Source organism: Suillus subaureus, assembly GCF_016647635.1.
Source record: "Suillus subaureus strain MN1 chromosome Unknown BJ212scaffold_16, whole genome shotgun sequence".
In the NCBI taxonomy this organism is placed as follows: Eukaryota; Fungi; Basidiomycota; class Agaricomycetes; order Boletales; family Suillaceae; genus Suillus; species Suillus subaureus.
The window spans coordinates 695789-716831 of record NW_024538572.1 but is presented as its reverse complement, the minus strand read 5'-3'; the positions used below and the strand labels follow the sequence as shown (position 1 = coordinate 716831).

Here is a 21043-nt window from a genome sequence, read left to right as displayed (position 1 = left end):
TGAAACTTGAAACTCCCAGCGCTAGTGCGGCATGTCTATTCTTCGATATCAATCCAGATTGGCAGGATTCTCCACAGAATTATCACCACATCATATCCTTCCGTATCCTTCTTCCTCGATGAACCTCTTGAGGCGCTTCACAATTACATCAAGTCCAGACAGCCATTTTGCTAGCTCCGCGTCTAATTTTTCCATGGGCGCTCCTTGCGATATACGAGCATAGAAGTCACGGCGATACGGCGCTGCCCGAACAGCAACCTGAAAGTGCCGCAAACGATCAGGAACCACATGCACAGGGAAGCAGACAATGACGTACGGCGGCTAGAGACCGTACGAAAAAAGTATGATGGGGTCTTAAGACTTCGTCGTATGAACGTTTGAAGCACACGTGCAACTCTATCGAAGGATCATTCTGCATGTGTTGAAGAGCTAATTCGTCCGAGTCAGTTGCCTTCTATGACTACACAGACGGGGATAGAATGACCTTTACATAGGAATGTCAAACCACTAGAGGAATAACGGTACTGATCAGTGACACATGATATTAAAGGGTCGAACATACCGGGTCAGGCGTATCAGACAACCGGTGCCATGTCGATGCTCTAATAATGCTTCGCTTCTGACAAGATTCTCAAGTGTGGAGCAACGCGAAGAATCAGCCTGGTAGCGAGTTCGTACACCCTATATCGCGGGAAAAAGTATGAGGGTTGGTATAGGGCTAGGCAGAGCGGAGGACGTTCCCCTATATTGCCCTTTATATCACTCTGAACAAAACCGAATACGCCTGAGCCAAGCAAATCTAGAACAACAGCGCATTTGAAGCGAAAACCGATTGCCGGACGTAATTATTATATCATACCGAACAATTGAACGAGCCCTTCAGAGGCTTCCAAAAAAACCGAGGTTTCCACACCATTAACGGTGATTGGAACGTCTACAAATGACTATGCGAGTTAGTCTGCGAAATGCGGCGAGGTGAGTGATAGTACTTTGACAGTCTCGAAGTATGGTCGAGAAGACATCTTGCTGGTCAAGAGGAAGGTTCTACATTACCTGGAGGGGATAGTGCCGAATCCTTGTGCATTGAAGCCTCGAGGACAGAGGCAGTGACAGTGACTGCAAGTTTACAGCATAATGAAATTTGGCACGATTTTGCAGGATCAAAGGGCAACGTGTATAAGTATATGTAAGTAATATTATTTTCCACGTTACTCGTTTGTCTAGTGATCTTATCATGCAGAACCCCACCAACTTGGAGAAGTTGTTTTTAGAACGAACGCCACGACGTTTTTGGAGCCCATATAATGTCTGTAGTTCAGCAGGAAAGTTTATGACGTTAGTTGCCAGCAAGGAGCGCTTTAACAGCAAAACGCCATGCGGTCGTTCGGTACTAGTAAGTACACATAACACGGGGTTGGTAAGTATGCATACCCGGAATTTTGGCATTGATATTCACCACATTATTAGTATCTAATGTCGCCCAATGTTTGCTCCATGATTTCCTTCGTGGTGGCGTACCGGTACTTCCACGGCCTGTCTCCCCTTTGCCAGCACTCGTTATAAAATTGCTGGTTCAATGCTACAGTGCGAACTCCGTAGTGAACATAGTGCTTGCTCATATCGAGGACCGACTTACTACTGAAAGGGATGTGATCCCGATCTCCCTCCTCCGGATCTTCGTCATCCGGGAGTCCCATTGGTCGTGGTGCATTGTACTCAACAGAGTTCGCCGCCCGCAAAATGCCGTCAGTTCGGGGGTTATCTAGCTCAAACGAGCTAGCACCTGTCGGGCGCCGTTCTGCATTTGACGGACAAAATCCGTCTCCACTTCGGGCGAGTTTCTCGTTCTATAAAATTGAGTTAGTTACTCGTTCCATTCTTGGGAGAAATTAGCTCACCTCAATCTTTTGAAGTCTTGTACACTTCCCTCGATGTTTCATCCACAACCCTGGGTAATACCTCGAGCGCTTGTCGAGGCTAATCTCTCTGTCACACCCACGGCACCTGACGGATGTGGGTCGTACGTTGTAGGTGTACTCGTCGTCCTCGAGCTCCTGTTTCCGCCGAGCCTCGTTTTTCCTCTGCCTGCTAAAACCTGCGACGAATGATTCATCGTGCCTGCCGTCAGCGGCACCCATGTTTTCATTATAGTCATGTGGAGGACTCCGTGCGTTTTGTGTGTCGTCAGGTTCGGCAGGGAAATGAGATGGAGCAGGCCCGCCAAAGTCGAGCTTGATTGGACAAGCAAAATAGTGCTCGTTGACAAGGAGGTTGATCGTGGGCCAGTCGGCGTGTGTGTCATATTCAAGAACGGTACGGCACCTGCCACACTTGTGGGTGTAGGTCCGTTTCGTGGCCGTTTTGGATATGGCAGCATGCTGAGTGGCGGCGCGGTCCATGTCTGTCTAGTGCACGGTAGATGAGGAATTGGTTCTTGATTTTTCGCATTTTTTGTACTCAGAAACAATGCCCTTTAGGATGTGGAAGTGGACGTTTTTTTTCACAGTGGACGCAAAGTTTTGGCCTGCCTCGGCGTCAACTTGCATTGTTCGTCCATTACCCACCAAACCACCGGTTCTTGAATACACGTGGTATTCCAAGGCGGGCAATTATCACTGTCATGAAATTCATTCACCACAGGCTAATGTGTTCTCTAAGGGATCGGTCACTCTTCTAGACGCTGATGATTCCAACGTTTTCCGAACTGCAGGGTACATCTCTACAACATATTCCGCTTGTGAAGGTGAACCTTGTCTGACATGATCGTTCCAGAAAAATAAATCAGCATGGAAGTCAAGATAGTCCATGGATATCCACTCTGGCCGCCGTCACGGACCCACATCAATTTGGCCATATGTCCGGACCTTCTTCGTCTACACAGCCGCCACAATAAATGTGACTGCGCTACATTTGCGTCCCCTATGTTCTTAGGTACCGAAAACATTAGTTCCGTACGTAATTGGGGTCATAGATTTCTGACTGGAATCACCGAACGTTCATAACGCATTGTTTAGAACGCTTGGCCTAGTGGTTTATTCGGTGGAAAGGTGATGGGCCAGATAGCCTGCATTCTCATGACGTCAAAAACTCCACTTCCATGAATTCGGCTGTGGGTACATTATTCGGATCTTCTCTGGTGGGTAGCGGGCTGTCGTAGGCTTCTACCAAAGAACTCAACTCATTTGCAAGATTGCACGGTGTTGAATATAAAATGTAGATGGCAAGGATGCGAGATTTAGCAGTCACGCAGAGTATGAGACTTCTCTGCCTAAGTACCGGGGTACCCCTCCAGCGGGGGTGCAGGCGGGTGTTTGTCACTGGTTGGATAGCTTAGTCAGTAGGGCTAGAGGCTTCGTTGTCGTGACAGTCGTCCACACCAGCTCCAGAGGCAGGCACATTGCCAGCCGTGCCCATCCAACCTCGAAGCTTAAGTGTGTCTGTATCAGCAACTCATAACTTTACTATGGATTAACTGTTTAACTGGGCGGTCCTGGTCAATCATTATTACCAATTCATTCGGCACTAATGTATTTACCACACTTGGTGGTAACATCATAGGGACGAGCTTGTCATACGATCCGTGCCATCACGGAAAAAAAGTGGCGTTGAATTGATTCATTCAATCCGAAAAGCACGCCCGTCGGAGACGGACATGTTACAAACCATAGAGGAGCCTCTAGCTACTAGAGGAAAACCAGTGCTTATCTTTGGTGTACGTGTACGACATAGTAGGGCTTCGTGTTTCCTCTTGTGTTTCGAGGTTTCGTTAGTACACTGCCTCGTGGGTCCCAGTGCCATTCAAGAGGGGGAGCACCCTGCAGCCAAGAATCGCCACTTACACATACTAGACGCAGTAGTCATTAACTGGTGCTCGTAGGAATGGCACCGAAGAATGCCAAATCGCTGGTAAAAGCTCCTTCAGGGACAATGAGGCAATACCACTTATGCGTGTGCGCCGCTGACTGTGAAATTGGGGGTCTTTGATGAGTTCAACGTGTTGATCAGTGAGGGGTAGTTTGACTGCACCAATATCCCGATAGAGTCGGATATAGGCATTGTCGACTCAGCTCCGTGTCAACAATTGCAGCGGGTAATACAATTAAAGTCTTCAGTGCTGGACGTATCCTGAGGCCGACACGCATGCAAAAACATTACAATCTACGCAGTAGATAAAGTTTCTTGCTATCCTGGAATTACTGTTTTTCACGGTTGCTTGCAACGGCACAGCCCTTACTTTCTCACAAACTTGATCTACGGCATAGTACTTGACTAATAGTCAGTATTTGTAAAGTTCCCACCTAGAAAATACATTTGATTCCGGCAACTGAGTCCCCTTTTCTCCCAGCATTATCCATGCCGCCGGACACATCGAAAGGCAAGTTGAAGCGCAAGTCGAGTCGCAGAGAGGGAGAGGAGTTGCGTTTCGATGGCGGCCATGCCCGCGAAATCGAACAGAAAAGGAATAACGGGCAGATCTCTTGCGCCGAGTGTAGGAGGTGCGACCTTCGCACAAGAAGTTTTTTTTTGGACAATCTGACATTATGTGTCTAAAGGCTCAAGATAAAGTGTGACAAGCAGATTCCCTGCCAGTCATGTCAGGCAAGTACTCCGCGTCACACAGCGTCAACGTTGAAACCAGACAGCTTTCACGCGCCTATTTAGAGACGAGGTTGTGCTGCATTGTGTCCTAATGGTAAGCTATTTTCTATGACATGCTATTTATATTGACCATTTGCTCATCTCATTTACAGGCAGCTTGGCTACTGGACAGGGGACTCGGTATGCACAATGCAACTCTTGCTAGCTTTGATTGTCTTAATTCCCGCAACAAGGTTTGTTCTGGCTGCCACTGAGCATCTTCATCGTCAGATAGCCAGTATGAGTGGCCGTATCCGCCAATTAGAAGATGCTCTTGGACACCTCCAGTCACGGCATTCGGCAGAACCCCATCCCCTCCTTCGTGACGACCTTTGTGGTGCGGATCAAAAAGATGAAATTAGCTCCATTGCTCAGCTTGGAGATAACGCTGCGGGGCCGTCGAATCCTCCAGAGATTCTAGATGCATTTGGAACACTTTCCATCGCCGATCACGGCATATCACGCTTTTTCGGCCCCACAGGCGGACCTGAAGTGAGTGTTCTATCCTTCTCACTCGGTGAAATACATGTATTCATTCCACCTGATAGTGCTTGTTGACGGTGCGCATTTTACTTTTTGTATGGCTGGGTTTATGCAACCGTCCCATTAGTCGGATAAAATCGTCTCAGATGAATATGCAGATGCCTCTAGTCCTGAATCTGGAAGGGATTCAATGAGCCCTGGATTACCGCAAGAATTTAGGATGTTTACGCAGGCCTTCCCTTTCACCCCCATAGGCCCAATAACAGCTATTCAGGATCTGATAGAAAGTCATCTACCACCCTTGGAACGGGCCAACTTCCTCACGCAGACTTATTTCGAGCAAGCTAGCTGGCTATTCCGCAGCGTGTCTCAAGAACAAGTGATGGGAGAGTTACTCCCAATGTATTACTCAAATAGTACTGCGACGCCACCGGACGAATCCAGAGGAGTTCATGAACTTGGACTTCTTTTACTCATCTTTGCTATCGGAGCCCTCGTGGACCTTACGCAGGATGCCTCCAACCCTGAGGCTGAGCACTACCATCAACTTGCCCGCGCTAGCATCTGCCTGCAGCCGGTCATGGAGAAACCCACCTTGGTTACTGTTCAGGCACTTCATCTGTTGAGTGCTTACAACGCTATGAGCGGCAATGAACTTGCTGCCAAAGACACCAGCATGGAGACGACATGGTCGTTGGTTATCCTTGCAGCGCATCTCTCCCAATCCGTGCGTAGTCTTTCCATTTGTGTGATTCTCACCTGATGAAAGGTCGCCTAGATCGGTCTTCGTATGTTTGTTCATGTCTATCAAGGAACAATTTAATCTTACTCGGGTTCCGCGCCGTAGATCGGGATAGTGCCAAGTGGGGTCTTCCTGCCAAAGTTGTGCAAAGGCGGCGCCTTCTCTTTTGGGATCTCTTTGTCGCTGATGCCTGGAGTGTAAGCGCAGCCTTCTCTTCCGTATGATTCCTTGTGATGATTTTATCGACATCCTCAACGTAGAGCTTACACACCGGTCGCCCGCCGACTTTTTCCTTACCTTACGCGGATTGCCGTTTCCCTGAGCCTCCAGCTTCCGCCGAAAACGACGGGGAATCTGGTCGTCACGCAGAATGTGAGTCTGCACATACGTTCTCATGTCTTTACCCACTAGATCTTTCTATATAGTCGCAGCATGGTGTGTCAGGTATGCGGCTGACTGCGTCGCGGAAGTCGCCACGCGTACGTTGACGGCTGAAGCGCCGACTTATGCTGTAATAATGGAAATCGATCGCAAAGTTCGCGATTATCCGTTCCCAGATGTTGCCGCTTTGGCATCTGGTACCTCGCCGCCCCCAATTACTGAGGAGCCAGTGAGTCTTGCAAAATCAATGGGCCGTCTTGTAATGTCTCACTCTAAAGAAACCTGTAAGTATATTGTCTTCGTACCGTGTGGCCATTGTGACTAATCTGTTGCTCAGTGCTACTCTACATTCATCGCAGTTTCTTCGCGCAGGCTATCATTGAGAACCCTGTGAATCCGTTAAAGAGTGCATATGCCCCATCATTCCTAGCTGCTTACCGGGCGTCTCAGACGATACTGCGAACCATCCAACAAGCGTTCCAAGAATGCCCTAGTCTCTGTTCTCGCTTTTGGACTATCTGGACTTTCGCATTTTCTGCAGCCGTAAGCATCTTGGGTCTCGGCGTCGATTGCAGCTGATAGCCAGACAGATCGTCTTTGGGACAATTGTCACTCGAGGGCCACAATCTCCACTGGCGTCTAATGCTATGAAGGAACTGGACGATGCGTGCCTTCTTTTTTCAAGAGCAGCTACACATAGCAGACGTGCTGCTAAGGCTCTGGTCAGTATTCATTCCTTTTGCGCTTGGTACACTATGTAATGGAGTCAATACCGCAGCCAATCATCACCAAACTGAGGGAGAAGGCGCATGTATCCCTCGTTGCTGCTCAGAATGAACTGCCATCACAACGGCTCGGTCAGCAATGGAGCGTAAAGGTGGAGCAAGATGACGATGAACTCGATATTTTTGCTGGAAGAACTAGATTTCTTTCGGTGAAACGACCTACAGGTCTCCCTGCAGACTACCCGGTGGCTTCTTCAAACAGCAACACATATCTAGTAGCTGGTCCCACCGAGCAACCAACCGCACAAATATATCGCCCGGAGGCTGCAGCTGACTGGGTTCATTCGGCCTCGGACCGTGGTGGTCGTTTTGATATGCATCATTCAAGTTCCACCGCACCCAGTGCAAGCACTAACATTTCGAGCCAGTCATGGCGACAGCCCCAGAGTTCTGATTATCCATATACTCCCGTGCATCACGTTCCGGTACCTGCTGCAGGTTCATCCACCTACTGGGCTCCAGCAAGTGCAACTTCGCAGCAGTATAGTCAGCCTCCGCTTACAGTTCCTTCCTCCCAGTCGCACGCCTATCAGTACAACTCGTCTTCTGTGGCCCCATACCATGGCGAACAGAGCCGGCCGGTGCCTACAGAGATCGCCGGACTTGGCCTGGTATCGCAGGATTCAAGGCTTGATGAACGATGGACCTCCTTTATGCGGGATTCTGGTTATTTCGATGGTGTTGGGTACAGAACGCAGTGAAATATATGCGTGGATGAATTCTTTTTCTATTCATATGTTGTCCACAGCTTTTGTATTGATCTCGTTGTTAATTCGAGCATCGTCACTTTCCCATCTCTAGCGAAGCTGAGCCGGCCTGCTTGGCGACGACTATTTTTTTACCATCTTATCTGTATTCCGGATACCAGGCATCATCAGTCAGTATATAGGAGCAGCACTTACCTGTACCTATAAATATCTCATCTCTCTGCCTTACTAACTCAGGATATATCTACATGTCATTTTACTATTTTGCAGCCTCGATTACTAGTATTCGAAATGATTAATGAATGATAATTGTATGCGAGTATTATCCCCTATGGTGACTTGGTGACTGCCCATTAGTTCATGAATCCACCTGGGTTGCCCAATTTGTAAGCCTTATTGTATGGTGATCCCACGGTCCTTTGTACACCACCACTTCACTGTACAATTTAATTTCCTCGACGAGTTCTTCATCAACTCCTTTCAAATCCTATATCATAATGTTCAGAATATGTCCTGCTATGTAATGGTACCAAAAAATATAATTCTTAAATTTAGAAAATCATCGGAATCTGCAAAACATCACTCCAGAGCAATATGTTGGAATTTCACAAGCATTGAAAACTCACATTGCACCCAGATTCACCCCTTCCACTTCATCTGCAAGCATTACAAATGTATTGGAAGTAGTGGAGATGATTTTAGTCAAAGTTTCATTGGTGCTACTACACATTGTGATCCACGAGTGATGGTATGAGTTTGTTACCCAGACTAAGCTTGGACACAAGGTGCTGGTTTGACTCAGTCTTGCTCAACATCCCTCATTCACTGCCAGTATTCAACATATACCTTCTAACTACCCATATAGTCTTTCAACATGGTTTGGAGGCCAAAATCATTGACAAAGAAGGCACAGGTCTCACATGAGGAGAAAGAGAAAGTCATGGCTTGTGCCGTGGCTAAGTACCAAGCTGAACTTGCAAAACTGAGCTTGGAGAAGAAACAAGGCCTTCATAAAGTGTGTATGGATGTTCAGAAGGCATACCTCAAAGAAATGGGACAATTAATCAGTTTAAATCATAATACTCTGGCAAATCTCACCAAGGGAGGAGTTCAGCTTAGTGAACTCAATAGCTCCATGAAAAGCTGGCTCACACCCACAGAAACAGACAAAGTTCTTGAATACATTGTCAAAATGGCTAGATGTGGCTTTCTGCTTAGCCACAAGTGTCTCAAGGAACATGTTGATGAAATCTGCTGAGCTTGACTTGGAGATGCCTTCCGGGAGTCTGGAGTGGGAAAAAACTGGACTCAGCATTTCATTGTGAAGCACTCCAAGCATCTATGAACTTACCAAGCACATTCACTTGATGGTGCTTGTGGCTGTTGAAGGTTCAACAGCTCTGCTAGACTTGCAGAGCTAAAGAAAGAAAGAAAGCCTCTACCTCTGGGGTGAGAGGAAGGCTACTGACTCTCTATGTGTTGGTCAAAGTGTGCCAAGCAATGTGTTCGACCCTTAAGGGAAGCAAGGAAAGCAAGATCCACTGGGTGACACCGGGTCAACTCTGGTGAAGTGCGCTGGGAGCATGCACATGGGAATGTCATGCGCATAAGGGTGTGAAGCGTGGGAATAGAGTGCGTGTGGTGCGCAAATGTGTAAAGACTGGTGAATGATGACTGGTGATAATGGACTGTTGCTGGGGGACTAGGGCGACGACTCTGATGGGTGCTGGCTCATGGTGATTCTAACTCTAGGTGACTACTGACATGATAGTGGTCGCTGTATTCTGTGGTGGTGGTAGGTGTATTCTCTGGTGGTGGTTGGTCTATGAAAACTTCCTAGGCAACAGGTAAGCTGTGCCTAGGTGCACTCCCAGGGCTTGGAAGCAAACAGGGAGTGCTCTATGTATGTAAGTGATGTAATGTAAGGGTCCATGATGGAATAATATATTGTATGATCCCAGAAATGGTCTGATAATGAAAATGAATGAAAAGGGATGCACCAGGGAACTGGTTGGACAATAGATGAAGGCTCCTAGATGCTGCACAACAAAGTGTGACCAAGTGCAGGAATGTGTTGCATAGTGTGGGAAAGTGTTGCACCTCTGGCGTGTTTTGCAGGAAAGTCATAGCTAGTGAGTTGTGCGCTGTATCAGTCATTGTGAGTCAAAATATGTGTGATATGTGCCTAGAGGATTCTCATTCCCTACACCATGCTGTGAACCCAACAACTAACAATACATGGTTTGAAATGTTGAAGGATGTCCTGGAGAGTGGTGACAATGGTGAACCCATGGCACCAGAGTGTATTTGGGGTGTTGATGAGACTGGAATTCAACCAGGAGGAGGAAGCTCACAAGAATGAGCTCTCAGTGGAGCTGGAAAACAAGTCCAGTATCAGCAGCGAAATGGCAATCATGAAAATATTACTGTTTTGGTCACAATCTGTGCAGATGGGAGTACAATTGCACCTGCAGTGATCTTCAAGGGAAAGGCATATCAATCAAAGTGGAATGAAAAAAATCCACTCAAAGCATCGTGAGTCATGTGTTATCTTATGCCATAATCACACCTATAACATTGTTCCTCATAGTATTGGTTATTCAAAGAAGGGTTGGACTGATGGTGAGATTGGTGCACTCTGGATCAAGCAATTTGATAAGCAAACATGTGAAAAAGCGAATGGTTGTGCTCGCCTACTTCTTGTCGATGGGCATAATTCTCACTACACTTGTGCATTCCTGGAGTATGCTTGACAGCACCAAATTCATGTCCTTTGCTATCCCACACACAGTACCCACATCTATCAGGGCCTAGATATTGCAGTGTTTGGTGTCCTTAAACAGTGTTGGTCAGAAGAACAAGATAAATGGGAGCGTGAGAAAGGAGAGAAAGTTACGAAGAGCAACTTCCTTGCTATCTATGGTGCTGCCCATGTTTGCGCACTCATGCCAGAGACCATTAAATCTGCATTCCGAAAAACTGGTGTATGGCCTTTCAATCCTAAAGTTGTCACAGATGAGATGTTGGCTCCTGCTTGTGAATCATCTAACCAGGGACACCTCCTGATCACTCCAGAATCACCTGTTCAAGCTGTTTTAGAGCTGTTTAGAGACCTGCAACCCAGGGAAAGAACTCGTAATTGTGGTATACAGCTTGCTACAATTGCCAAAGAAGATGGTAGTAGTAATGACGAGACAACTCCAGGTAATTCTCACTGTTTGCATTCTGAAGATTGGATCAATAATTTATCAATCAGCAGATGAGAACACTTACAGTGGCTCAAAAAACTGTCCACATGTTTTTGCATTTTTTACTATTTACAATATTGTGTGAGAATACATAAAGACCTCAGTGACATGCTGATACCATATTGTAGTGCTGCTTCAGGGCTTTGGATTGAGCACCACATCGTGAGAATCAGAGGAGATATGGTGGAGATACAAGGCTTACAAAATCATGACTCATGCAGACAGTTTTTTGAGCACATATTAAAACTATATAAATCATCATTTATGACACCATAACAATCATGCCACCATTAAATAAATTATAAAGTGGTGTCATTATGTCATTTTAAAACCATATCTAACTATACAAACCAAAAATTTTCATATGTCATGGTTATATTTACCATGAAAGCCACTCCCCCTGCTCAAAGGGATAATATCCTCTCTCTTTCCTATTCTGGCCTCTCTGCTTGTCAAATTTCCTCTAGAACTGGAGTATCCAAGTCCACTGTGGCCAAGTTCATCAAAGAAAGTCACACAGACAAGGAAAACTTCTGTGAAGGGTGTCCATCCAAGCTCACCTCTACTGATAGGAGGGCTATTATTCAACATATCACTACAGGAAAGGCTGATAATGCTGTCCAGGTCACCTATTACATCAATTCCACCATCACATTCCCTGTCTCTTCACACACTGAGAAACATTCTCAAGACAGCTCATCTCAGGTCAGTAACAAGGAAGAAAAGGCTCTCCTCTCTATCACACATAAACAGAGATGACTAACCTTTGCCTTAGCCCATCAGAATTGGATTACATGGAATGAAAGCATGTTATATGATCATATAAGACCACAATAAATAGGATTGGGTCAGATGGCAAGGTATATATGTGAAAAATGAAGGGTGCTAGTCCTCTCTGCATATGTGTGATAGAGAGGAGAGCCTTTTCTTCCTTGTTACTGACCTGAGATGAGCTGTCTTGAGAATGTTTCTCAGTGTGTGAAGAGACAGGGAATGTGATGGTGGAATTGATGTAATAGGTGACCTGGACAGCATTATCAGCCTTTCCTGTAGTGATATGTTGAATAATAGCCCTCCTATCAGTAGAGGTGAGCTTGGATGGACACCCTTCACAGAAGTTTTCCTTGTCTGTGTGACTTTCTTTGATGAACTTGGCCACAGTGGACTTGGATACTCCAGTTCTAGAGGAAATTTGACAAGCAGAGAGGCCAGAATAGGAAAGAGAGAGGATATTATCCCTTTGAGCAGGGGGAGTGGCTTTCATGGTAAATATAACCATGACATATGAAAATTTTTGGTTTGTATAGTTAGATATGGTTTTAAAATGACATAATGACACCACTTTATAATTTATTTAATGGTGGCATGATTGTTATGGTGTCATAAATGATGATTTATATAGTTTTAATATGTGCTCAAAAAACTGTCTGCATGAGTCATGATTTTGTAAGCCTTGTATCTCCACCATATCTCCTCTGATTCTCACGATGTGGTGCTCAATCCAAAGCCCTGAAGCAGCACTACAATATGGTATCAGCATGTCACTGAGGTCTTTATGTATTCTCACACAATATTGTAAATAGTAAAAAATGCAAAAACATGTGGACAGTTTTTTGAGCCACTGTATCAAGAATGCCAGGTCCAGTGTCTGTTCAGCAGTGTTGGCAAGAAATTTTTTGAGATTGGCCAACTCAAAGGACTTGCACCAAGGACAGCATCCAATCTTAGAGATGTGCTTGAGCACTCATTCTTACTGGCATTAGAGCCTGTTGTGATAGTGTTAGTGGATACAGAACAGGAGTGTTCACCACTCATTCACTTCACAGCTTGGGATACCTTTAGGAAGGACATCTGTCAGGATCCTAAATGCAATCACACAGCCCATAACATCAAGACCAGGCACACAGATGATGAATATGATGGAATTTTTGTCCATCTTGCCAATGCTGTCCACTGCCATTTTGAGAAAGTAGTAATAATCTTAGATGGGCATCCCCATAAGATATCACTTGCCAACATCCTGCTTGATGGTGGCTATTCTATCAATCCAGTAGTCTGAACAAGCCTGCTGTGAGTCTTCTTGTGCATCTGTTCCATGAGTTGATGATGCCCATCCTTTGATGCTGCCAAGATAGCTGTGATAAATCAGTGTTTTGTTCGAATAGGTGTGCAATGGTTGTGGTTGTAATGTTGTTCTTTATCTACCTATTGACAATATATGATAAGAAATAAATTGACAAAATTAGCAGCAACACACCAAACATGTCCACTAGTTCAATGTCAGCAAGTGAGAGACAATTAAGCCCATCAGGCATTATGACAGTCTCTGGAATACTCAGCATACCATTGCCTTCATCCTGACTACAATAATTCAAATATGTGTCAACAAGGACATTAAGTTGATTCTTCCAATTCCCAGTCTGGATCTCAATGTGATTATGATGGGTGCAAGGGTCTATATAGTGACTAAATAAATTGATGAGTAAAAACTGCATAAAATGACAGCACATACCATCCTGATAGTGACACAACTTGGTGTGATAGACCAGCAAAGGCCTTGTATTCTCCACCCTCATGGCTAAAATCCATCCTTCTTCCCCTGGTGAAGGCCAGCATTGAATTTAACATCAATGTCATATATCATTGTTGCAAATGCATTCTGATCCTCAGTTGACATTTATGTAATCTGAATGAGCTAGATAAACATATTGTTTGAAAAATGTACCTTGCAATTGCATCTGTCTTTTCATAAATACCTCCTCCCTGTGCTGGCTTTTTTTACCAGCTGTCAACACTCCAGACTGTGAGGATGGGTGTTATTGAGAAGGCACCATTCTAGCTCCTTTATATAGCAGATACAGGCATTACAACAATCAAAGATATAGTCAAAGAGAAGGAGGCTAATATGTTGCAAACACACCTAGGGATAGAGCACAGAGAGCACAGATGCACCAGGGAAAAACCAACTGCCTATTAGGTCAATGTTGGTGAGCTCATTAATGTTCAGGTGGTAGAGGAAGCAAAAGATAGATAGAGAGAGCTCAAGGTTGACAAGCTCAATGTCAATGTTGAGGAGAAGTGTGTATGGGGAAGGACACTTGATGTTGACCAGCTTAATGTCAATGTTAAGAAGAAGTGCATGTGAGACTTTCTAAGGGCACTCAATGTTAGCAAGCTAAATGTCAATGTCAAAGAAGAGGACAGCTCAATGTTGGCATTAGTGTCAAGGAGGAGGACATGTGGGAATAGTAAAGATAGGAATAACTTAGACAATCCAGTTATCAGAATCTCCCAGTGGTGCCAAAAGCACTTAATAAATATTATTATTTGGGGCAGTATTTAATGTTGGTATCAATATAAGCCATTATTTAGGGCATTGTTTAGGGAATTATTTAATGCTGGTGTTGATATATAGACCTCACAGTACCTACATCTAAGGTATTACATAGTATTTAGGGCAGTGTTCAATGCTGGTATTGGGATTTACAGCTGTGTACAAAAAGGTTGACAGTAGTGCATGACACATGAATACATTAGGAAATAAAATAAAATAAAGTCCTGACAACATGAATCACAGCACTCACCACTATGCCATTCTGAAAAATTAGTTGTGGTATCAAACTCACAGCTGTTGGGCTTCATGAACAGAACATACTGTCTCTTGAACAAATACTTGCCTGTGTTGGCTTCTCAGAGAGCACATTTTGGCAGTTGATCAAACTTTGGTGTGAACCAGGAGATGTTATTGGACACAACTATGGTCCTCCTGGTCATCCCCAAGTACTCACCTTCAATGATGTGAACTATCTACTTCAACTTGTAAACCACTGTCCTAACTTGTTTCTCATTGAGCTGCAACCATCTGCCAAGAGTTTTCACACACAGGAATTTCTCACAAAAAGCTGAGGAAGATTGCAAAAGAAAGAAAGAAGAACAAATAGGCAGATTTCATCAGTAGAATGGTACAATACAAACCTGCAGCTGCCCACACAGCAAAGTGATCATGTCCAAATGGAAAGTGATCAGAGTGCTTGGGGTGCACAACACAATAGTCTAAGGAGCATGCTGCTTTTGAACAGAGCTAACAATTCTTGAGAAGCTGAATATTTGAGTTTATCTTTATATTGTATGAACTAGGATAGTTCTAACAACAGATGACTTGATAAGAATCAAGACCTCTGCCAAGATTCTATGCAAGACAATAAGTCAAATGTTCAGTGTAAGCTAAGTCAGAAGAAGTGCTTCTAACTTAAAGTACAATTCAGATGACAAGAGATTGGAGGTCTCAAGCAAAGGATGTTTCAGGTAAAACCTAGTAAGATTAAAGTGAAGAACTACAAGATACATTGTCGACTATATATAGTAAACATAGGTGGTTTAGGGCAGGTGTGGGATCAACAATGAGTCAGAGATAAGGAAGGACACGTCAGTGATAACAAGAATAGACCATCTAGCAATGGCAATGGCAATTGTGATGTAATACAAGATATGAATTGGAGATAAGTCTAGTGGCAGCATCATGTGGTTTGTGACATAATACAAGGTAAAGAAAGAGAAAATGAATAGGGGCGTACATGATTGTAACAGAGGGATTCTTTTGCTTTGATGTGAATTGAGAAGAAACTGATAATCAGGTAGTGAACACCATGGCATAGAAGATGCTTGAGTCTGTGGTATTGTACATGCAACAGAGTAGTGTTCAAAGGCAGTTGTCTTTGGTTTCAAACCCTCTGAGATCTTCTTAAGAATTTGTGCCTTGATTGTGTTGAACTCAAGCTTAGGGGAAAGTACTAAGAAGGCATTGGTTGGTTTTTGTTGATTTTTTTGGCTTTCTGCATCTGGGTAATCAAGTACATGGTGAGATAGTATGTGATTGGTGCTGATTTTATTGGTTCTATATGTCTGTCAACAGTTTCGGCTGTGTCAGAAGCTTCATGAGAGTTAGATACCTTGAGTACTCTACTGGCACAAATGCATATACTCACCTATGGTCTTGGCTGGCTGCTTGTGAGGACATCCTCATTTTTTGCAGCTGCTGTTGAATTTGGCTGCTCTGCTTTGCTGTCTGGGATTTTGCCAGTTGGAACAGTTGGAGTAATTTCATGTTCAGTTTTGACGGCAGTATCAAAAAGTTCCTTGAAGATAGAAGGCATGATGAGAGGGATCAAGGATATGATAGTAATAAGCTAGGGGAAGAAGACAACACTTTGTGATGTAATTGTAGTATGTTCATATCTTTTTTATTTTATTTCCTAATGTATTCATGCATCATGCACTACTGTCAACCTTTTTGCACACAGCTGTAATGCAATTCAGTATTGTCAGCCTAGGTGAGGTACCTAATCACCCAGTATTATAAGCCTTACTTATTGGGCAATCCAGGTGGTGACATAGGCTGGTTTCAAAGTCAGCTTGGCAGTCAAGCAAGAGTGCAAGGTTGGTGTGAGTAAGCAAGTACAGTAGATATGAGGGTGACCATTATTAGTATTTTATATATAAAATTGAGGTGGGCAAGGGAAACTATGTACATCACATACTGAAGCTGTCTATGTAAGTTTGATGATGTAATGAGAGTGATGGATAGATTATTATTGTTAAGAACCATGCTCAAAGGAGAGAGAGACTGACTCAGAGGGGCTTGGCCTCAGCTCGTATGCTGTGCCCCTTACCCGAGTATGTGCCCTTCATTTCAGAGGAAGTCCGATGATGGTCCAATGAAGTCTGGAGGACTTCCGGAGGCTGGCTACTCTGGTGGAGAGTGCGGGAGGACTTCCGGAGGAGTGTGGGAAATGTCTGGAGGAGTGCAGGAGAGTTCCAGAGGGATGCAGGAAATGCTCAGGAGAGTTCCCACTGCAAGGTAATACTTCTACAGGAAAACAGGATGGATGGATAGGAGGTCCAGAGGTATGGAGGACGGAATGTCTGAAGGTATGGAGGGCGGAACATCTGAAGGACAGGATACCCAGAGGTATGAGGGACAGGACGTCCAGAGGTACAGAAGACAGGAGGTCCGGAGGTCTGGAAGGAATAGGGGCTACATCGGACAAAGTCCGATGTAGAAGCAAACAGAGGTAGACTACCCTAAGGTAGAGTCAGAGGGACAGGAAGTGGACCTAAGTCCAGAAAGAGGGTAAGTGCCAGAAAGGCAAGACTCCAGCCTAGGGAAGCAATCCCTAGACTTGGGACAGAGACATAGGGGACAAATCCAAAGGTCTGGAATTCCGGCCTAGGGAATCCTTCCCTAGGCCTTATGGAAAAGGACGAGACTCAGATGAACTGAAGTCCAGAAGATGATTGGCAAGTAGAACAGGATCTAAGATGATATTCAGACTGAGGACTCTACTGTAGTTGTACAGGGGTTATATACTAGAGACTATCCAAGAGGATCAGTAAGCAAAGGAGTAAGGCTATGTACAAGCATGCGGAAACACATTGGTAAGTAAGACAGAACATAAGTAAATGAACTTGGAGATGAAACTAGTACAAGGATCAATCAGTAAGATGGAAACAGAGATAACCGAGAACTGGAAAGGGGGAGATGCCTAAATGGAGATAGGTGCAGGATCTCAGACGGAGGGTGGGAATAGGTCCGGAGATAGTACAGTTAATATCCAGAGGTCTGGAGATCTGGGGATCCAGAAGGCAGGGCAGAAACAGGACTGAGATATGTGAGGTGGTGGATGTAGTCCAGAATCCAAGAGGAGGTAAAGTCCGGATGTCTTGCTGGACGGAATGTGTGTAGGGTGGACAGGATAGGGGATCCAGGAATGAGTCAGATATGGGGTCCGGAGATATGTCCAGAAAGCGTGGGAATATGATGGGATCTATGTCTGGCATATGGGATATGACAATTATGCTGTATTGTAGGGTCCTGTTGATGATGCAGTGGTTTGTTAGCAAAGTGCTGATTTTGGTGTCAGTAAGAAACTCTTTGATTCTTGCCCTGAGTTCCTTGACTACCCACATCTCTTGAAAATTTATTGCTAGACTTGCAAACCAGTCAGCACCTCCAAAGTCTGCATGCAGTTTGAAACCCTGTCATGGCACAAATCCATGGGGTGACATTTCTGCATGACTTTAGCACTTTCAACTATCTTACTCAATTCTGCTTCAATCATGGTCATTCAACCTCATAATGAGTTTTATCAGAGAGATAATGATATCTATGCTAAGAATTTTGTATTGAAGTAGCTAGGAATATGAGTTTCATGAAAGTGCTGACTTCTACTGAACCAAACAGCATGAAATATGATAGTCCTACTAAAAAAGTACATGAGTGAGAGGATGATGGATGGTCAGAAAAAAAAGATAGATGTGAAGGGTAGGGTTTATATCCTGATAGACTTTGAAAATAAAACTCAGCTGGCATTCAGCACTCAGCACCCCACTGTAGTATATCATCCACTGATTATCTTATTGTACCACAGGTGTTGCTGGCTGGGTCTGAATATGAATTCATCCAGTATATCAACTATGCACTTTGCTTAATGACCTCCTTTCTGACCCCCCAATTTTTGCAAGGACATAAGTGTATTTACTTTAAGTTACATTTAGCTCAAATATAACTAAGTAAAGTAGTACTTGTGATTTATGCAGCATTGGCTGCAGTATATGTACTATTTATCATGTTTTTACCACTGTGCTGCTGCATCACTTGCAGGATTTGACAATTGATTTCAGCAGAACAATATATGCTCAGCTGTCATTCTTTTGTTGTTAGTCCACTAGTATGCAAACAATTTGCAACCACACTCCACAAGACTGGGACAATATACCTTTGCCACTAGTGATGTGCCAGGCCTGGCTTCAGAGAGCTCAGGCCTAGTAAAAACCTAGGCCAGGCCCAACCAGAGGGCTTTAAGATAAGGAAGTGCTGTAGGAGGTAAGAAAAGTCAAAGTAGTAACTATAGGTACTTTTTATACTAGCTAAACTATACCCTGTTAGACTCAGAAGGAATAGGATATGCAGATATATAATAAGGCTGCAACACACATTACAAAACACAAGGCAAGGCAAAATATGTACCAATGAGGTAGGATGGACAATAGATGGATTCTGTTGGTCTGAAAGCAGGTCCTAGAGCACAAGAACTAATGTGCTATGAGCACACTAAGCATGGGAAAAAACACTAGATAGAGTGGACATGTGGAAATGCACTTGAAGACAATGTCGGGTGAATCTGATAGTGCTCTAAGCACAGTAAAGTCACAGGATGAGGTGCAGGAACATGAACAGCACTGTGGGAGTGTGTGCATGGCACAGGAAAGTGTGGACTAGCTGCAACAGGTGAAGACCATGTATAGGGGAATTCTACCTATCTGAGGCAATACAGCAAATGCAGTCATACAAGCCTAGTACTAATATGATTGTCACAGTGGGAGCCACTGACATGGTGCAAGGCCCTTCATAAAGCACCAATTCTAACCCCAAGTCATCAACATTTAACCTATCATATGCCATTCTAGACTCTCAACTCTAAATCCACTTTTCTGGATCTCCAATGATCTGATCTATCTTTATTTTCCTTCTGGAATCCAAACCCTATATCAGCACCCAACCCCATTTAGACTTCCCCTGTCTCCAGACTCTGGTTAACTATGTTTCCCTTCTGATTATTGATCTGTTACATACATTTCATTTCCAGTATTCATTATTTGTGATCTGTCCTACTTACTAATAGACTTTGCATATGCTTTGTACATGACCTTTGTGTTTAGCTGACTGATTCCTATATGATACCTACAGTATATAAACCTCCTGGAACTCTTTGAAATACTTCAGTTTGAATATCATCTTAGTTCCTGCTCATTCCTGTGTCCTCCGGACTTGAGCCAAGTCTCTTGTCATATTCTGAGTCTTAGGATTGTATCCTAGACTACATCTCTGGCTCTACCTTAGGTTAGTCTATCCTCTGTTAGTTTCTAGTCTGGACTTCATCTGGATTAGTCTTATCCACTTGTCCAAGTAACATCCAGACATCCATTGTCTGCCCTAGTCAAATCCCAGAAATTCCTGATGACTGTTCTAGCCCCCGGAAATTAAGGGCACATACTCAGGAAAGGGGCACAGCATACAAGCTGAGGCCAAGCCCTTGTGATCCGACCCCCTTGAGCACATGACCTTAATACAACCCCTGGACTGTCAGTGAGTTAGACATCTAGGGCACTATTGACACCAGAGCAGAAAGATCCTCAGACAATGGTTAATCCTTGATGAAACCATTGCAATCTCTACTCATTTTATTACAGGTCCACTAGCTTGGTTGATGACCAGGGAGTTCTTTTCAACATTCTTCAAAAATCACATGATGTTCAAGGTCTCACAAGTCTTTGATGTATCACTGTCTAGGTGATTTGTATTAATGCCTTATCCTAACCCTTTCTGCAGTGAAAATGGACCTATACTGGAGGGATGCATTATGGCATACTGCATATCCAACAATGCATGTGCCATCATCAAATATTATACCATTTACCTGAGTCCTGCCCCTCCATGTAAGAAAATCAAGAGTGCCTTATTCTGGATGGGCCCCATTACAGCCCATCCAAAGCATGGTGAAGTGCAGCATCAAACACAGTTCTGTGGAGTTTAGTATTATACCTGTCACCATAAATCTGCATTTCAATCAGATATGCCTGGCCTGGTAGAACTGATGTCATAGAATATGTATAGTATTATAATTGTAATTTTTTTGGGACAAGCATCTCTTACAGTACACATTTGAGACCTTCTGTAATCTTCACCAAGTCTGCTCTCTCATGATATGTGAGGAAGAGAGCATTGAGATATAGTCCATTAGTTTCCAGAATCAAACAACATGGTGCATAATGCTGCATTGTGGTTACAGTACAATTATTTCATTTGTAAATGGATGTGTAAAGGTTGCTGATGGTGAGGAAGACTAAGTGCATCTCAATTCCTCCAGCAAGTTGTGTTATGGAAATTTTATTGGATCCCAAGATTATTGGGACTTGAGTTGTACCCAATGGGAGATGGTCCTAAAAATTATAAAATCAGTCTGTTACTCAGTGAGGATCATATTAACAGGGCAAATGAAC

General features: G+C 44.1%; 8 protein-coding genes across 8 annotated transcripts; 3 read left to right on the top strand and 5 right to left on the bottom strand.

The window, feature by feature from the left end:
• Window positions 1–69: 69 nt before the first annotated feature.
• Window positions 70–1144, bottom strand: BJ212DRAFT_1355149 (glycolipid transfer protein domain-containing protein). Its single transcript, XM_041335655.1, has 7 exons — window positions 990–1144; window positions 860–944; window positions 741–799; window positions 563–681; window positions 485–507; window positions 317–429; window positions 70–258 (listed from the first exon to the last, which is right to left on the bottom strand). Exons 1-7 carry the CDS (start codon window positions 1020–1022, stop codon window positions 91–93), a joined length of 600 nt encoding a protein of 199 aa, XP_041193190.1. The 5' UTR covers window positions 1023–1144; the 3' UTR covers window positions 70–90.
• BJ212DRAFT_193972 (uncharacterized protein) lies at window positions 899–1587 on the bottom strand. The gene has a single exon (XM_041342606.1). It carries the CDS (start codon window positions 1444–1446, stop codon window positions 1045–1047), a length of 402 nt encoding a protein of 133 aa, XP_041193189.1. The 5' UTR covers window positions 1447–1587; the 3' UTR covers window positions 899–1044.
• On the bottom strand, window positions 1044–2701 carry BJ212DRAFT_193998 (uncharacterized protein). The gene is made up of 4 exons (XM_041342607.1): window positions 1899–2701; window positions 1637–1847; window positions 1432–1579; window positions 1044–1356 (listed from the first exon to the last, which is right to left on the bottom strand). Exons 1-3 carry the CDS (start codon window positions 2397–2399, stop codon window positions 1464–1466), a joined length of 828 nt encoding a protein of 275 aa, XP_041193188.1. The 5' UTR covers window positions 2400–2701; the 3' UTR covers window positions 1044–1356; window positions 1432–1463.
• Window positions 2702–3373: 672 nt separating this feature from the next.
• Window positions 3374–4174, bottom strand: BJ212DRAFT_1355137 (uncharacterized protein). The gene is made up of 3 exons (XM_041335654.1): window positions 4028–4174; window positions 3559–3963; window positions 3374–3431 (listed from the first exon to the last, which is right to left on the bottom strand). Exons 1-2 carry the CDS (start codon window positions 4140–4142, stop codon window positions 3845–3847), a joined length of 234 nt encoding a protein of 77 aa, XP_041193187.1. The 5' UTR covers window positions 4143–4174; the 3' UTR covers window positions 3374–3431; window positions 3559–3844.
• Window positions 4175–4353: 179 nt separating this feature from the next.
• BJ212DRAFT_1271447 (uncharacterized protein) lies at window positions 4354–7730 on the top strand (the record flags this gene model as incomplete). The annotated part of the gene is made up of 12 exons (XM_041330961.1): window positions 4354–4496; window positions 4554–4622; window positions 4665–4693; window positions 4752–4779; window positions 4833–5191; window positions 5280–5855; window positions 5969–6060; window positions 6124–6235; window positions 6295–6528; window positions 6582–6787; window positions 6835–6966; window positions 7023–7730. 12 exons carry the CDS (start codon window positions 4354–4356, stop codon window positions 7728–7730), a joined length of 2688 nt encoding a protein of 895 aa, XP_041193186.1.
• Window positions 7731–8610: 880 nt separating this feature from the next.
• BJ212DRAFT_1299761 (uncharacterized protein) lies at window positions 8611–8994 on the top strand (the record flags this gene model as incomplete). The annotated part of the gene is made up of 1 exon (XM_041332918.1): window positions 8611–8994. The coding sequence occupies one exon, from the start codon at window positions 8611–8613 to the stop codon at window positions 8992–8994; it is 384 nt and encodes a 127-aa protein (XP_041193185.1).
• A 4127-nt stretch (window positions 8995–13121) lies between these two features.
• BJ212DRAFT_1208925 (uncharacterized protein) lies at window positions 13122–13573 on the bottom strand (the record flags this gene model as incomplete). The annotated part of the gene is made up of 3 exons (XM_041329188.1): window positions 13122–13179; window positions 13238–13450; window positions 13497–13573. Coding segments are annotated over 3 exons (348 nt in total), but the record flags the coding sequence as incomplete, so codon positions are not given.
• Window positions 13574–14584: 1011 nt separating this feature from the next.
• Window positions 14585–14890, top strand: BJ212DRAFT_1271651 (uncharacterized protein; the record flags this gene model as incomplete). Its single annotated transcript, XM_041330969.1, has 1 exon — window positions 14585–14890. A coding segment is annotated over one exon (306 nt), but the record flags the coding sequence as incomplete, so codon positions are not given.
• Between the last annotated feature and the right edge of the window lie 6153 nt (window positions 14891–21043).

Bases quoted from the DNA above. Each gene is read 5' to 3' on its own strand.
- BJ212DRAFT_1355149 (XM_041335655.1), bottom strand. From the start codon at position 1,022: ATGTCTTCTCGACCATACTTCGAGACTGTCAAA. The intron at 430-484 runs GTCATTCTATCC...CGGACGAATTAG, and splicing joins TTTGACATTCCTATGTAAAG to CTCTTCAACACATGCAGAAT. The intron at 259-316 runs GTACGTCATTGT...CGGCACTTTCAG, and splicing joins TCGTACGGTCTCTAGCCGCC to GTTGCTGTTCGGGCAGCGCC.
- BJ212DRAFT_193972 (XM_041342606.1), bottom strand. From the start codon at position 1,446: ATGCCAAAATTCCGGGTATGCATACTTACCAACCCCGTGTTATGTGTA.
- BJ212DRAFT_193998 (XM_041342607.1), bottom strand. From the start codon at position 2,399: ATGGACCGCGCCGCCACTCAGCATGCTGCCATATCCAAAACGGCCACG. The intron at 1,848-1,898 runs GTGAGCTAATTT...TCAATTTTATAG, and splicing joins CAAGACTTCAAAAGATTGAG to AACGAGAAACTCGCCCGAAG. The intron at 1,580-1,636 runs GTAAGTCGGTCC...TTCGCACTGTAG, and splicing joins GGATCACATCCCTTTCAGTA to CATTGAACCAGCAATTTTAT.
- BJ212DRAFT_1355137 (XM_041335654.1), bottom strand. From the start codon at position 4,142: ATGCGTGTCGGCCTCAGGATACGTCCAGCACTGAAGACTTTAATTGTA. The intron at 3,964-4,027 runs GGTGCAGTCAAA...CCCAATTTCACA, and splicing joins TCCGACTCTATCGGGATATT to GTCAGCGGCGCACACGCATA.